Raw genomic sequence first — 14,793 nt, forward strand, 5'->3', positions numbered from 1 at the left:
CAGCATCCATGAAATTGACAGGATAATTTGTTATCCTGCCAGTAGGGTAAAATCTAAGACATTTCCTCACATTCCTTAAGAGTCATGATGAGGAGGATGTGATGCCGAGAGAGAAAAGATTTTTCTCAGAGAGAAACTTACAAAGATCCTTCAGAATCCCAGTTAAAGGATAGGAGAATGCTTCCTAGAACAAGTGGAAATTTTCTCACCCAAGTTCTGGGCAACGTGAGAAAAGGACAGTCCTTTTCAACAAATCATGCTGGGAAAATTGGATATCCACATGCAGAAGAAGGAGGTTGGACCCTTAACACCTCATACAAAAATTAACTCAAAATGGATCAAAGACCTAAATGTAAGACCTAAAACAATAAAACTCTTAGAAGAAAACAAAGGGCAAAAGGTTCGTGACATAAGACTTGGCACTGATTTCTTTGGATTTGACACCAAAGGCACAGGTAACACAAACTGAACTTCACAAAATTTAAAAAGCTTTCGTGCATCAAAAGACAGAATCATCAGAGTAAAAAGACAATCCACCAAATAGGAGAAAATATTTGCAAGTCATATACCTGATAAGAGATTAATATCCAAAATACAGAGAGAACTCTTAAAACTCAAAACAACAACACAAAAAAACCAGAAATAACCCAATTTAAAAATTGGCAAAGGACGTGAATAGACATTTTTCCATAGAAGATATACAAATGACAAATAAGCACATGAAAAGATGCTCAACATCACTATTCATTAGGTGAATGCAAATCAAAAAATCAAAACTACAATGAAATACTATCTTACAGCCATTAGGATGGCTACTATCAAAATAATAGAAAACAATACGTGATGGCAAGAATGTGGAGAAACTGGAACCCTGTGCACTGTTCGTAGGAATGTAAGATGGCACAGCTGCTGGAAAACAGGATGGTAGCTCCTCAGAAAATTAAAAATAAAATTACAATATGATCCAGCAATTCCACTTTTGGGTACCTATACAAAAGAATTGAAAGCAGGGTCTCAAAGAGATATTTGATAGCTAAAACATGGAAGCAACCCAACTGTCCATCAACAAATGAACAGACAAGTGCGGTATATACATAAAATGCAATATTACTCAGTCTTAAAAGAAAGGAATTCTGCGATATAATACAACATGAACCTTGAGGAAGTTAACATTAATAAAGGGAACCCTCACCAAGACGGTGTCGGGAGACCAGCAGGGGGAGCTCTCACACGCGTACCACTGGATCTCAATACAGATTCCAGGAAGAGATGTTACCTTGCATCTCTGGCAGGAAGTGACGCTACTTTACTACCACCAGCAAGAGGAAGCAAGATTTTCTCATTGCCTAGCAACAGTTCAGCCAATGAGAGACTGTCACAACTCAATGAAAAGCCACTGTACTTTGAACTCCCAGTTTCCGCCAACGGATTTTTTGTTTATAACAGCCCCTCCCAACTGCCCTTTCTCCTCTATAAAATTTTCCTCTTCTTTGCTTTACTGGACTTACATGTTTCCTCTCAGGTGCACGTCCCAAATTGTAATTCTTTGCAGCTCCTGCATAAACCCATTTTGCTGGTAAAATAACTGGCTGTTTTAGGTTAACAAGGGCATTATGCTAAGTGAAATAAACCAGTCACAAAAAGACAAATACTGTATGATTCCACTATGTGAGATACTTATACTTATAGATTCCACAATGTGAGATACAAAATCATGGGAGGCAGAAAGTATGAGTGGTGGTTTCCAGGGACCGGGGGAAGGGGGAAATGAGGAGTTACTGTTTAATCGGTATAGAGTTTCAATTTTACAAGATGAAATGAGTTACAGAGCTGAATGGTGGTGATGGCTGCACAACATTATGGATGTATTTAATACCACTGATCTGTATACATTTTAATGGTTAAGATGGTAAATTTTATGAGTATTTTTGCTACAGTTTTAAAAACTGGAAAAAAAATCCAGGGACTTGTTCAAATGAGAAAATCTAATAAAGACCCAACCCCAGGACCTGGCTCAAGCAGCCCTTCTCCCTCAATGTTTTAAACATCACATACCTGTGGGTGAGTGGGGTTACAGGCCTGGTAGAGCTGGATTTTCCCCACTCAGCCTCCAGGAAGGTAAAAGAAAAGTAGCTCCACATGTCACAAAATCAGAAACTAGAAGTTTGAGTTGGCTAGACTCTGATTTTAGATGGATGGAGAGAAACATGTGACCCTGATACTCTTCATGGTGAGTGGCTGCCCCCTGCCCCCAAGAGCTCCTTACTTTCTCAATGGAGGCTGAGGAGCTGGAATCTACCCCCCACCCTGTAGTTTAGCCTTAATGAAAATGAAGAGAGTTTCCCATTCTGCTGTTCCTCTACCGTGTGGATATACTCTAGAGTATTAGGAAAAATAGACCTTCCAGCTCCAAGTGTGGGGAAGCAGGGGAGCTATTAGGAACCCTGGTGTGGGCCTTGTTCAGTCCCCTGCCCCAAATGAAAAGTGTTGAGAGGTTACTGCCCTTCCCTTAATATCTCAACCTAGAGTCTGGGCAAACAGTTCTGTGAGAAGGGTAATGATGCATGAATACGTCTGTAGTAGCCCCAGCTATTTTACTGTTGAACACTGGCCAGAAGAAGAATGAGCAGAGGACAGGCCTTAAAAAACTGTAAAGGAAAGAAGACATGCTATTTGCAGGTTTGGGCAAGAAATCTTTTCATATTTTCAAGCAGCACTCAAGTCTCTCTCCAGCCACTGGATGGAAATGGCTTCCAAGCTAGGGACACAGAAATTGACCCCTGACTTGGGCAAGTTCTCCCCATTCCCTCCCTTTACAAGGCAGCACCACTCCAAAGATGTTCAGGGACAGGAACATTTTCCTAGAATCAGTGGCATTGTTGTTGTTGCAGTTTAGAAAATATAATCAGTGTCCAACAGAAGTAATTCTGGAAGGGTACTGAGTGGAGGTATCTATTTGAAGATTTTTTTTTTTAATATATGGATCCTGGGAAGAGCAGGTAAGGCCCAGAAACATGTCAGGGTCTGTCTTACGATGTTACTCCGTCTGGAAACAAAATGAACTTGACACTGACACCTCGCCCCCAGTGGCACTATGGGAAATAGGAGACCTTCCCTATGGAGATTACATGTCTGTCTTGATGACTTCCTTGCAGTGTAAAGAAATCCTCCAGTAATGGTGGGAGTGTTCATGAGGTAACCACATGGTGCCGTAGTGAAAATGAGGCAGAGAGTAAGAAAGCAGCTGAGATAGAATGAGTAGGAAATGAATGAAGGGGGAAAAGAATAGCCAGGCTGGTGGGAATGAATGAAAACACCCCCATCATCTTCATCTTCACTACCCACGCATACACACAAACAGATCCAGGTCCCATGTCCCTGTGGCTCAAGGATGAACTCTAGGCCACACTGATGCATCCCTGAAGAAATGTGCATGGAACTTGTCTTTAAGCACAAAGACGTCTGAGAGATGTTTTCAGGCCTGTCATCACCCATTTGGGAAGATGATCCCGGTGCCTTCCTTCCATCCATACTTGATGACAATATTTAGAATCTTGTCCTTCTTGTGAACAGTTTGCACATAAGGAACAAAGCACCCCCTTGTGGCCCTTATCTGCTTGGGCAGCCATGGTATTTCTCCTCCGAGGAGACACAGTATCATCATTCATCATTTTATTTCATTCTCCCAACTTGAAGTTCATAAAAGCCAAGTCACCCTCTAGGTGGAAAAGATAGGACTGGAGAATTCAGAGAATGGGCCCCCAGGGCCAGTGACCTTTTCCATGTACTCCATGGCTGAGGCGCTTCTCAACAAGTGAGAGTGGGTGGATTAGAAGGGCCGTGTGACTGACCTCAGGTCACATTGAGTGGGAAATTTCTTCAAAAAAAAAAACAAAAAGAAAAAAAGAGGCATAAAGAAACATTAAGCTAAAATAAATAAATAAAATTGAAAAAAGAAAAGTTAAGCTATACTCATCAGACTATTAGTAAATCTGTTAGTTATTGTGGAACTATTACAAATATTTTATGTGCCTTTCTGATATATGGAATGTGTAATTATATAACATACTCTATGATACTTATATATTTTATATATTATATTTAATGTTTCCAAATATCCTAAAATGTAATTAATTATAAGTATTATATAATTACATACATATCCTGCAATGTGAATAAAACAAATGATTATGTCAATGTAATTAAAAACTAAGATTTTCAGCATAAAAGACAAAAGAAGTACCATAAATATAAAATAAAACAGATCTGGGTTGTGATCCGACATTCTGCATTTCTAACAAGTTCCCAGGGGATGCCAAGGCTGTTGGTCCATTCCGCATTCTGAGTATCAAGATTCTAAGGTTCTGGGCTTCTCTGGTGGCACAGTGGCTAAGAATCCACCTGCCAGTGCAGGGGACACAGGTTGAGCCCTGGTCCGGGAAGATCCCACATGCCGCGGAGCAACTAAGCCCGTGCGCCACAACTACTGAGCCTGTGTTCTAGAGCCTGTGAGTCACAACTACTGAGCCCACATGCCACAACTACTGAAGCCCACACACCTAGAGCCTGTGCTCCACAACAGAGTAGCCCCCACTCGCCACAACTAGAGAAAGCCCACGTGCAGCAACGAAGACCCAACTCAGCCAAAAGTAAAATAAAAATAAATTTATTTTTTAAAAAAGATTCTAAGGTTCTTGTATTAACACGAGGAGGATAAAGGTTTTGATTGTTAGACTTTGATATGTTGGTTATGTGTGTGCTAATTTCTAGGGCAGTGGTCTCAGGTGGGAGGGATTTTGCCTCCTAGTGCATAAATGCCACCTTGGAGACATTTCTGGCTATGGAGGAGGTGGGAGGTGTTACTGCTAACTAGTGGAAACTGGGGATGCCGATAAGTTTACTACAGCACAGCCCCTACAAGAAATTATCAGGCTGACAATATCAACAGTACTCAGGTGGGGAAACACTGTTCTAGAGGAACCACTAAAACAATAAAAACAGAGTCTGTGGATTCCAAACCAGGAAGAGAGGAGAAAAGAATTGGTAAAACAAATCCTAAGTCAATCCACAGAGAGGCAATGAGAAAAAGAAAAACAGAAGAGTAGAAGAAATAGAAAGCATAAAGGGAAGTGGCAGACTTAGGTGCAAATATATTAGTTAAGTACATTAAATATAATTGGAATTAAATATCAGTTAACAAAGATCATCAGACTGGATTTTCTAAAAATATGCCATTTACGATCACTATATATATAACCTAAGGCTGCAGAAAGTTTGAAAACAAAAGGATGGGAAAAGCATACCGTGCAAATACTAATCAAAAGAAAGCTGATGGATCTATATTAGTATCAAAGAATTAAGACTTGACATGAAAAGGTCCTGCTCGATGTAAAGAAGTAATCTCATAATGATAAAAGACTGAATTCACCAAAATATAGTCTTCATTTTAAAATGCCTCTATAAACATGGCTTCAAAATACATAAAGCAGAAATTTACAAAACAGAGCAGGCAATTCTACAATTAAAATGGGAGTTTAGCAATTTTCTTAGTATTAATTTGTTAAAAGCTAAATTTAGAAATGAATAGCAGATCTGCCTACCACAAATAAACTTGGTCTTTTGGACCTTGTAGAATGTTGCTCACATCTGCTGACTCTACTCAATGACACAAAGAGAGTTACAACACTTGACCATACACTGGGCCCCGTAAGTTAAGTCTCAGCTATTATCAAAGGATTTTAAAAATATCAAACATATTCTCTAACTATACTGCAAAGAAGATAGAAATCGATAGCAAATATTAGGAAAGGCCTCTTCTAAACAGCACCTGAAAAAAATAGTCATCCCTTGGTATATGTGGGTTAACCCCAGAACCCGCCATGGATACCAAAATCCATGTATGCTCAAGCCCCTTACATAAAATGCCACAGTAGGGCTTCCTTGGTGGCGCAGTGGTTGAGAGTCCGCCTGACGATGCAAGGGACGCGGGTTCGTGCCCCGGTCCGGGAAGATCCCACATGCCGCCGAGTGGCTGGGCCCGTGAGCCATGGATGCTGAGCCTGCGCGTCCGGAGCCTGTGCTCCGCAACGGGAGAGGCCACAACAGTGAGAGGCCCGCGTATCGCAAAAAAATAAATAAAATGCCGTAGTAATTGCACATAACCAACACACACCCTCTTATATACTTTAAATCATCTCTAGATTACTTATAATACCTACTGCAATGTAAACGCTATGTAAATACTTGCCAGCATACAGCGAGTTCAAGTTTTGGCGTTTGAAACTTTCTGGAATTTTTTCCCCCCCAAATATTTTCAACCCGAGGGTGCAGAGGACCAACTGGAGTATAAATAACTTTGTGGAGAGGACAGAAGAAAATTGTTTTATTCTTACAAACCTACTTACCTAGACCGGGGTAGCCAGATAGGGCTTAGTGGTGACTGTTCTTCACTGAGATGTTAATTCATGTATCATCAAATTTACCCTCTTATAGTGTACAATTACATGGCTTTTAGTATATTTACAAAGTTGTGAAACCATCTCCACTAGTTCCAGGACGTTTCATCACCCCCAAAAGAAGCCTGATACTCATTAAGGAGTCACTTTCCATTGCCCACCACCCCCTACCCCGACCCCTCGACCTCAGCCACTTATCTACTTTGTCTCTATAAATCTGCCTATCTGGACATTTCATGTAAATGAAAGTTCACAATATATGGCCGCTTGTGTCTGGCTCCTTTCGCTTAGCGTAATATTTTTTTTCCCCCAGGTTCACCCATGTTGTAGCACATGTCAGTACTTCAGTCATTTTTATAGCTAAGTAGTATCCATTATATGCAAAAACCACATTTTATTTGTCCATTCATCAGCTGATAAACATTTGAGTGGGTTCCACATTTTGGCTCTTGTGAACAATGCTGTTAGCAGCATTCGTGTACCAGATCTCCTGTGGCCATGTTTTCAATTCTCTTGGGTATATACCTATCAGTGCAAGTGCTTGGTAATGTTTTCCAGAGTGGGTCCGCCATTTTACATTCTCAGCAGCAGTGCGTGAGGGTTCCAATTACCTCCACATCCTCACCGAACACTTGTTATTGTCTGCAATACAACAAATGATTTCTGTGATCTTGTATCCTGCCATCTTGCTAAACATGTTTAGTAGCTCAATTTTTTTCTTTAGTGGGCTCCTTAGGATTTCCTATATATAAGATCATGTCATCTGCAATCAGTTTCACTTCTTCCTTTCCAATCTGCAAGCCTTTGCTTTTTCTTGACTAAATATTCTGGCTAGAACTTCCAGTACAATGTTGAGTAGAAGGGACAGGAGTGTCTTGTTCCTGATCTTATGTGGAAAGCACCGTCTTTCACCGTTAAGTATTATGTTAGCTGTGGGGTTTTGGAGACGTCTTTTATCACGTTAAGGAGGTTCCCCTCTATTCCTAGTTTGTTGAGTGTTTTTATCGCAAAAAGGTGTTGGATTTTGTCAAATGCTTTTTCTGCATCAACTGAGATGATTATGTGGTTCTGCGTTTTATTCTACTAATGGTGTATTACGTTGATTTTTCTGATGTTAAACCTTGAATGCTTGGGATAAATTCCATTTGGTCATGGTGTATAATTTTTTGTAATGTGTTGCTGAATTCAGGTTGTCAGTATTTTTGAGCATTTTTGCATCTTTGTTCTTAAGAGTTAATGGTCTAGTAGATCTCTTTCATTTGGTGTTTTTGTCTGGTTTTAGGTATCAGGGCAATACTGGCCTCAGAATAAGCTGGGAAGTGTTTCCTCCCCTTCTATTTTTTGGAAGAGTTTGTGAAGAACTGGTATTAATTACTTAAATGTTTTGGTAGAATTCAGTAAAGCCATTTGGGTCTGGGCTTCTCTTTGTGGATAGTTTCTCTGATTACTAATTCAGTATATTCCATATATTCCAAACACAAGAACATTTCTGTTGTGCTTTATATTCCATAGAAAAGGGATAAAACTCTACCTAACAGTCTAAGTCAGGTTTTGTCACTAGAGCAGCTCAGGTCAGATCAGGTTTTGCCCTGACTCATTAAAAAGGATTTCCACAACGTGCGTCATGGCTAATAAGACATCAGGACTCGTATTCCTGTAGTACTAAGCCAGCCATGCCGTGTCCCTCCTCGTCTAGCTTGTCAAGCCAGCTTCCTTCTTTGGCTGGGCTGAAGAGGATCTCAAGCTACAAGAGGAAATCAAGGCATTTTCTTTCTTCTGGGAGATTTGTGGAGTTCTGGTCAGTCCGTAAGGGCCCACATCACACACCCAACACACTCTGGGTCTGTTCCCCCATCTGGGAAACACAGCTGGACAGGGAAGAACTGAAGGGAGTGGCTGGAGTGGGGATTTCCTCCACACAGGAGGGCTGATGACAGGTATGTGCTGAGACTTCAGATATTCTGATGAGAACCAAGGACAGGAGAGAGACCAGGCCTTCCTTCCGGCTGCTCCTTGTGTAATTTCTTGTGGGCTTGAAAAGGAGAAGTGGCATCAGGTCCACCTCCTCAATCTCTCTGCCCTCTGTCCTCAACCACAGCCCAGCTGAGGTCCTCACCCTCCAGACCACCATGCCAGCCTCTTCCCTGGCCTCCTGGCCTTTTTGACCCCAGAAGGATCTCCCCAAGTCTTACTGGACCCCGTCCCTCAGGGCCAAGTTCAAGCCCTGTGCCCTGCTATTTAGAGGCTCCTCGGGATCTGGCCCCTACCTACTCCTCCATGCTCCCTGGGTAACTCCGTCTCACTTCCCCACTCTCCATACTAATACTTGTTTCCCTGATGAGGGAGGAGGAGGGAAAGCTTTCCAGGTAGAGGTTCATGTTACAGGCAAAAGGCTGGAGATGCTGAAGCATGTGTGGGTTTGCAGGAGCCAAGAATGTTTGCCAGGGAGTGGTGGGTGGCGAGACTGGGAAGATCTGCATCCTGGGTGCCAAGGTGACAGCAACCTTCCCCTTACTCCCCTAATGCAGGTGCCACCAAGTCCCAATCTGTCTCCTTGGGAATCTTCCTGTTACCCTCCTTACCTGCCGCCTCCCCAACTCCACCTGCTCCAGCCCACTTAGACCAGAATCCTCCTGGATCTCTTAGCCTCAAGTCTCCCCCCTTCAATTCTGATGCTGTCACTCCTTTGCCAAAACAAGTCATGTGGCCAAGCCCAGAGCCAGTGTGGGAGGGGACCACTCAAGATGTGAGCCCTGGAGTGTGGTCCACTGGAGGCCGCCAATGTAACAGTCCTACCACGTGTGGTCCAGAGACATCTTAGCTCTGCTGCTGACATGCGGACGCATCAACAGTGTAAAGAGATGAGGCTGACTCCAGGGCATATAGAGTATTTTGGAGCAAGCTGAAGGCTGCAGCTTTATCCTGGAAGGCAGAAGCAACCACAGGGGTTTTGGCAATGAAGAAGTCATCTTGAACATCGCAGCCCCAGTAGACATCACACGGAGCAGAAGAACCTCCCAACTGAGCCAAGCCCAGGCCACAGAGTTAGGAGGAATAACACATTTCATTGTTTTAAGTCACTAAGTTTGGGGGGGTTGGGTTGTCATGCAGTAAAATGTTAAGTGGGACACCACAGTCATTCATTTGAACATTCCTCCAACAATTACTGGCAGGTTGATGACTAAGCTTGAACACTCAACATCATGCTGCAAGTGATTATTACACTGCCTGCCTCCCCACCTCATGAATTCTTCACTCGTTCAGTCCTTCAAATATTTATAACCCAGGAAAGGTACCTTTGGGTTGGGTGGGGTGGGGGGACTGAGTTTAAACCACAGGCCCTGCCCTTAGGAAATGAAGGTGAGCTAATAACAGGAGGAACAGAGTCCCTTTCTCCCTCACCCCACAGGGTTCGATTTGGTCTAACAAACAGTAGGGACTCAGTAACATGAGGACTGAGCTGGTGAAAGCACCTTGCCACCCATCGCCAACTTCCCCTCCACCCTGCAGAGCCAGATTTCACTCAGGTATCATGTCCTCTGTGAAACCTTACACGCACCACCATCCACTACGTCTTCTGCTCCTCTCTGGGGCTCTTTGGCCCCTGCATCAGTTAGAACTCAGGTGACCTGCAAGTGATGAAACCCCAAACAAGCAGTCAAACAGTTTAACTCTCCCAGGCGACTGGTAACTTGTGTGGGTCTCGGCAGCATCAGGAACCCAGGCTCCGCCTATCTTGTTCTGCTGCCTTGCTGGGCCTACACGTCTAAGATCACTTCCTGGCCTGGGATGGCTGCTCCCATTCCAGCCACCTGTTCCACATTCCAGAGCACAGGAAGGAGGAAAGGAGGGGGAGCGTATCTCCTCCCCGCTTAGGAACACTTCCTAAGAGCTGCACATACCACTTTGTTCACATATTACTGGCCAGAACTTAGTCGCAATGCCACACCAAATTTCAAGAGACCCTGGGAAACTGCCTTGAATCCAGGCAGTCATGTGCCCAGCTAAAAATCAGGGTGTCTACCTTAGTAAAGAAACAGGCGGACAGATGTTGTGGGATAATTGGTTCTGTCTAGCCACAGTCCCCGGCCTGCTCCCTGTCACAGCCTTGACTATCCTGGGGCCTCCCAACCACAGGGGGTTCTCCAGCAAGTTACAGCTCCCCTGACCGACTCCTCTCATGGCCGAGTCAGTACCCACCTTATGTGCATTAACTCACCGAGTCTTCACACCCGGCCCCTCAATCTGGTTCTACTGTTATCCCCATTTTACACACTCTTGTAATCTGAGTTCAGAAAGACTGGGCAACCTACTCAAGGCCACACAGCTATTAAGTGAAGGAACTGGGATTTGGATGCAAGCAGTCTGGCTGCAAGGCACCTGCTCTTAACCACCACATACTCAGCCAACGTCTGTGAAACTGAACTGCACCTCAGGACTGTGCTGGCCAGAGACACCTCGTGGACCCGCTACCCAGTGGGCCAGCTGCACTCCCATCAGCTTCCCAGAGAACCTCCTCACTCGCAGGACACAGGGGTGTGCGAGCCCAGTAATTACGTCCTCCCCAGAGAGAAGGGCAAGACTGCGGCGCTGACGTGGTGCCCTCTTCCCCATGCTAGCGACTAAGACCAGAGGACCAGCTATTTCTAGACCTTTATTTCTCTGTGAAAAGGGGAAAGAAAGGAATAAAATAAAAACGACACAGTTGACACAAAGAAAACCACTGAGGGGAAGGAAGGGAGGTGGAGAAGTAGATGGCGGAGGGGGTCCCCATTACAGCAGCAGGAGCCAGTGACCTGGGATGCTCACATCTCTCCCCCAGCGTGGGCGGCAGTGGCCCCTTCCTCCCAAGGTCTCTGCCCTGTCCCACCTTGCGCTCCCCTCAGCCCCTTGGGAGGTGGACGGTGAGAAGTCGGATTCCCGGGCTGGGGAGGGGAGGACCCGTGCTGGGGGAGGGGCCTGGGGTCAGACCATGCACAGGGAGTGACAGCCAAAGGCCCCCCAATGTCTCCCTGAGGGAGGGACTGGGGGGGAGGGTGGACACCAGAGGCCGGCGTTGGCTCCTCTTCCAGCATCAGGCGAGAGACAGAACTGGGGGAACAGGAACAGTTGGGAGTCAGAACAGCAGCTAGCCCTCTGCCCACAGCTGCTCCTGCGTCTCCCCGCCTGGAGCGGCTGCTCCCAGGCCTAGCGCCATCTTTGCAGACCACCTTGCCGCTGGGGTCTCGGAGCTCTCAATGCCTTACCAGTCAGAGCCTCCTGGGCAAAGTACTTGACGTCCACGTCCTGGTCCTGGGTCAGCTTCTCTAGGATGGGCTTGACTTCACTCTGCAGTGTGCTGGGAAGAAAAGAGGAGGGCAAGGGGTCAGCCAGGTGGGGCCGGGGGCACAAGGTGCGCACAGACAGACACACAACTGAATTAAGAGTCTCAGGGGCCAGAGAAACAGTTACTTTGAAGGTTGGAAGTCTGACAAACCAGGACAGAGGCCTCTGGGGCCCAGAAGAGGTACAGGGATGTCAGACAGTGTGGAAAAGTGGAATCCAGAACCCACAAGTCTCTGAGCCTTGGAAGTCAGTACCTTCCATTCATTTAACATACTTATTGAGGCCTACTGCGTATTAGGTGTGAACACAGTGGAAAATCCAACCCTCTTGATTCTCACTCACGTGGAGCTTGGGTTGGGAGGAAGACACAGACCAAACTGATGATGAGTAACAGAAGAGGCAAGCGCAAAAACGGAGGGACTTGGCCCTACAGGAGCCCAGGGAGGCAAGGGGCCCAGGGAAATGCATCTGCACCGACACTCAGCTGTCTGGGGAAACGAAGGTGGAATTCAGAGAGAAACTAAAGGTATGAAGCTGTGTCGTGGACAGAGACAGAAGTCAGACGTGCAGGTGTCACATGTCCCCTTCCAGTTGACAGAGCTCCCCCTCCCCCCCAATATAACCACTATTCTCATTTCCATCACCTACATGCCCCTTGATCCATTTTTGAAGTTGATATGAATGGAATCCCAGGATAGGTTTTCTTGGGCCTGGCTTCTCACGTAGGTGAGTCTCTGAGAGTCACCTAGGTTGCTGCACACAGCAGGAAGGAGTCTTTTTATTGCTAAATACAGTCTCCTACCATATGAATAAACCACAACTTATCCACTATACTGTCGATGGGCACTTGCGCTGTTTCCACTTCATGGCTAAAATGAATAAAGCTACCATGAACGTTCTTTTGTTAGAAACAAGCACTCCTTTCTCTCGGATATACACCCGCGAGAGGATACAGCCGGGAGAGAACACACCAGCTCATGGAGTGTATGTCTAATTAGCTTCACTCAACTCTACCAATTTTCAATGATTAGGCCCATTTATTATTTACAGCCCCACCGGCAAGATATGAGAGTTCCAGGGCTTCCCTGGTGGTGCAGTGGTTGAGAGTCCGCCTGCCGATCAGGGGACATGGGTTCGTGCCCCGGTCCGGGAAGATCCCACATGCCGCGGAGCGGCTGGGCCCGTGAGCCGTGGTCACTGAGCCTGCGCGTCCGGAGCCTGTGCTCCGCAACGGGAGAGGCCACAATGGTGAGAGGCCCGCGTACCGCAAAAAAAATATATAAAAAAAAAAAAAGATATGAGAGTTCCAGCTGTCTACCTTCACCAACACTTGTGCCACTGAGCTTTTTCAGTTTAGTCATTCTGACATAGCGATCCACTTCCCCCACTGAACTGGTATACACGAGGGTCTGCTTCTGTGCCCTCAATTCTGTGCCATTGAGCTATTTGAATATTATTGTGCCAACACCTCACTTTTTAATTACTGTGGCATCACAATTAAGTCTTGGTATCTGGTAGGATAAGTCTTCCAACTCTGTTTTTCTTTAGGATCAATTTGCTTATTCCAGATCTTTGCATTTTCATGTTAATTCCAGAATCTACTTGTCAATTTTTCAAGAAAGGACCTGCTGAGATTAACTGAGATTATACTAAACTTATGAGTCTGGGGAACCATCCCATCCATGAATATTATGTACGTCTCCTTTAATTTCCCAAAGCAACATTCCATAGTTTTCACTAGAGGTATTATACATCTTTCATTAAATTTATTACTTGGTATTTGATGGTTTTGGAGCAATTGTAAATTACACACACACACACACACACACACACACACACACACACACATTTGTTAATTTTATTTTCTAATGATTTGTTGCTATTATATAGAACTGCCACCTTCTCACCCCCTCCCACTATGTGAGGCAGGTCATGTGAATTCTCATTGTACATTTGAAGAAACTAAGACCTCGAGGTCACAGAGCAAGCAAACAGCAGTCCTGGGCCTCAAACCCTAAGCTCTACCTTCAAAAGTCAAAGATTAAGATGCCCAAAACCAGTGCTACTGGTGTGTGAAGGAGGGTCCAGGCCTCACCTGTTGTCCAGGATGGGCCCTATCTTCTGTAGGGACTTGGCCACGTTGAAGCGGACATTGGCGACGGGGTCCCCAGCCATACGCAGCACTGTGGGCAGCATGTGCTTGGTGGTGATGTCCTGCCCACAGACCTCAGACAGTACCTGGAGGTCAGTGAGTAGCAGAGGGTGACTACCCGAAGTTCACGGCTAACTCCCATTTCTCTCCCTTTCTGACCAAGGCCACTCTGGTGATTGTCAGGCCAGAGGGTGAAGCTGAGCAACTGGGGGAGCTCTGAGCCCAGATTCGCCCACCCTGAGGGTAGTTTATTCTCTGGAAGCTCCCATTTCCCCTAACACCCTCCTAACACCACTGTCTTCCTGCCCTGCAAACTCCCAGCCCACATTGTCCCATCCTGTCTCCCCACCCTCAGACTTCCCTTCATCCTCTTGGGATGGGACTTGATTCCTGACCCCTGGGATCCCTTCCTTAGTACAGTGGTCTCCAAAGTGAGGCATGGGAAGAAATTATCAGAACACTTCGTTATGTTAGTTTTGAAATCCTATCCTTTAATTTCTAGTTATGTGTATGGCTTATTTAAGTGATTAAATATAGCTAATATATGACAGAGCTAGAATTAAAAAGGTCTGATTCTATAAACTGCACATTTAACTATTATATCATAAATAGATATATACACATTTTGTGAGGAAGAAGAGGGTGCTTCCTCTCCTACCAGAAACGTCTGGCAATCACTGTTCCGAGAGGCCAAGTCTCCCTAGTCCTGGGCCTCCCACAACGCCAGGTCCCCACCCCCAGAGGCCCTGTGACTCTGACTGGGGAGCCCCAACCTCTGGCCTGCAGTTCCCCAAGGACTCACCCCTGCAACCCCAGATCCCATCACTTGCCCACCCCCAAGCCAGGTTTCTCCCCTGCGGA

The 14,793-nt window shown here is 45.3% G+C and overlaps 1 protein-coding gene across 3 annotated transcripts in view; it reads right to left on the minus strand.

Moving 5' to 3' along the window:
• Positions 1-6,354: 6,354 nt before the first annotated feature.
• The window catches only part of PPP2R1A (protein phosphatase 2 scaffold subunit Aalpha), a 37,605-nt gene continuing 29,166 nt past the window's right edge, over positions 6,355-14,793 (minus strand). For 2 of the 3 annotated variants that reach the window (XM_060131193.1, XM_060131195.1), the window contains 3 exons: positions 13,876-14,018; positions 11,702-11,793; positions 6,355-7,097 (listed from right to left, as the gene is read on the minus strand). In XM_060131193.1, the coding sequence (XP_059987176.1) occupies positions 7,063-7,097; positions 11,702-11,793; positions 13,876-14,018 (270 nt within the window). In that variant the 3' untranslated portion in view covers positions 6,355-7,062. Of the gene's footprint in view, positions 7,098-11,096; positions 11,547-11,701; positions 11,794-13,875; positions 14,019-14,793 lie in introns of those variants that run through there. The other variant, XM_060131194.1, reaches the window with a different exon arrangement.

Source organism: Lagenorhynchus albirostris, chromosome 19 (genome assembly GCF_949774975.1).
Source record: "Lagenorhynchus albirostris chromosome 19, mLagAlb1.1, whole genome shotgun sequence".
Lineage (NCBI taxonomy): Eukaryota > Metazoa > Chordata > Mammalia > Artiodactyla > Delphinidae > Lagenorhynchus > Lagenorhynchus albirostris.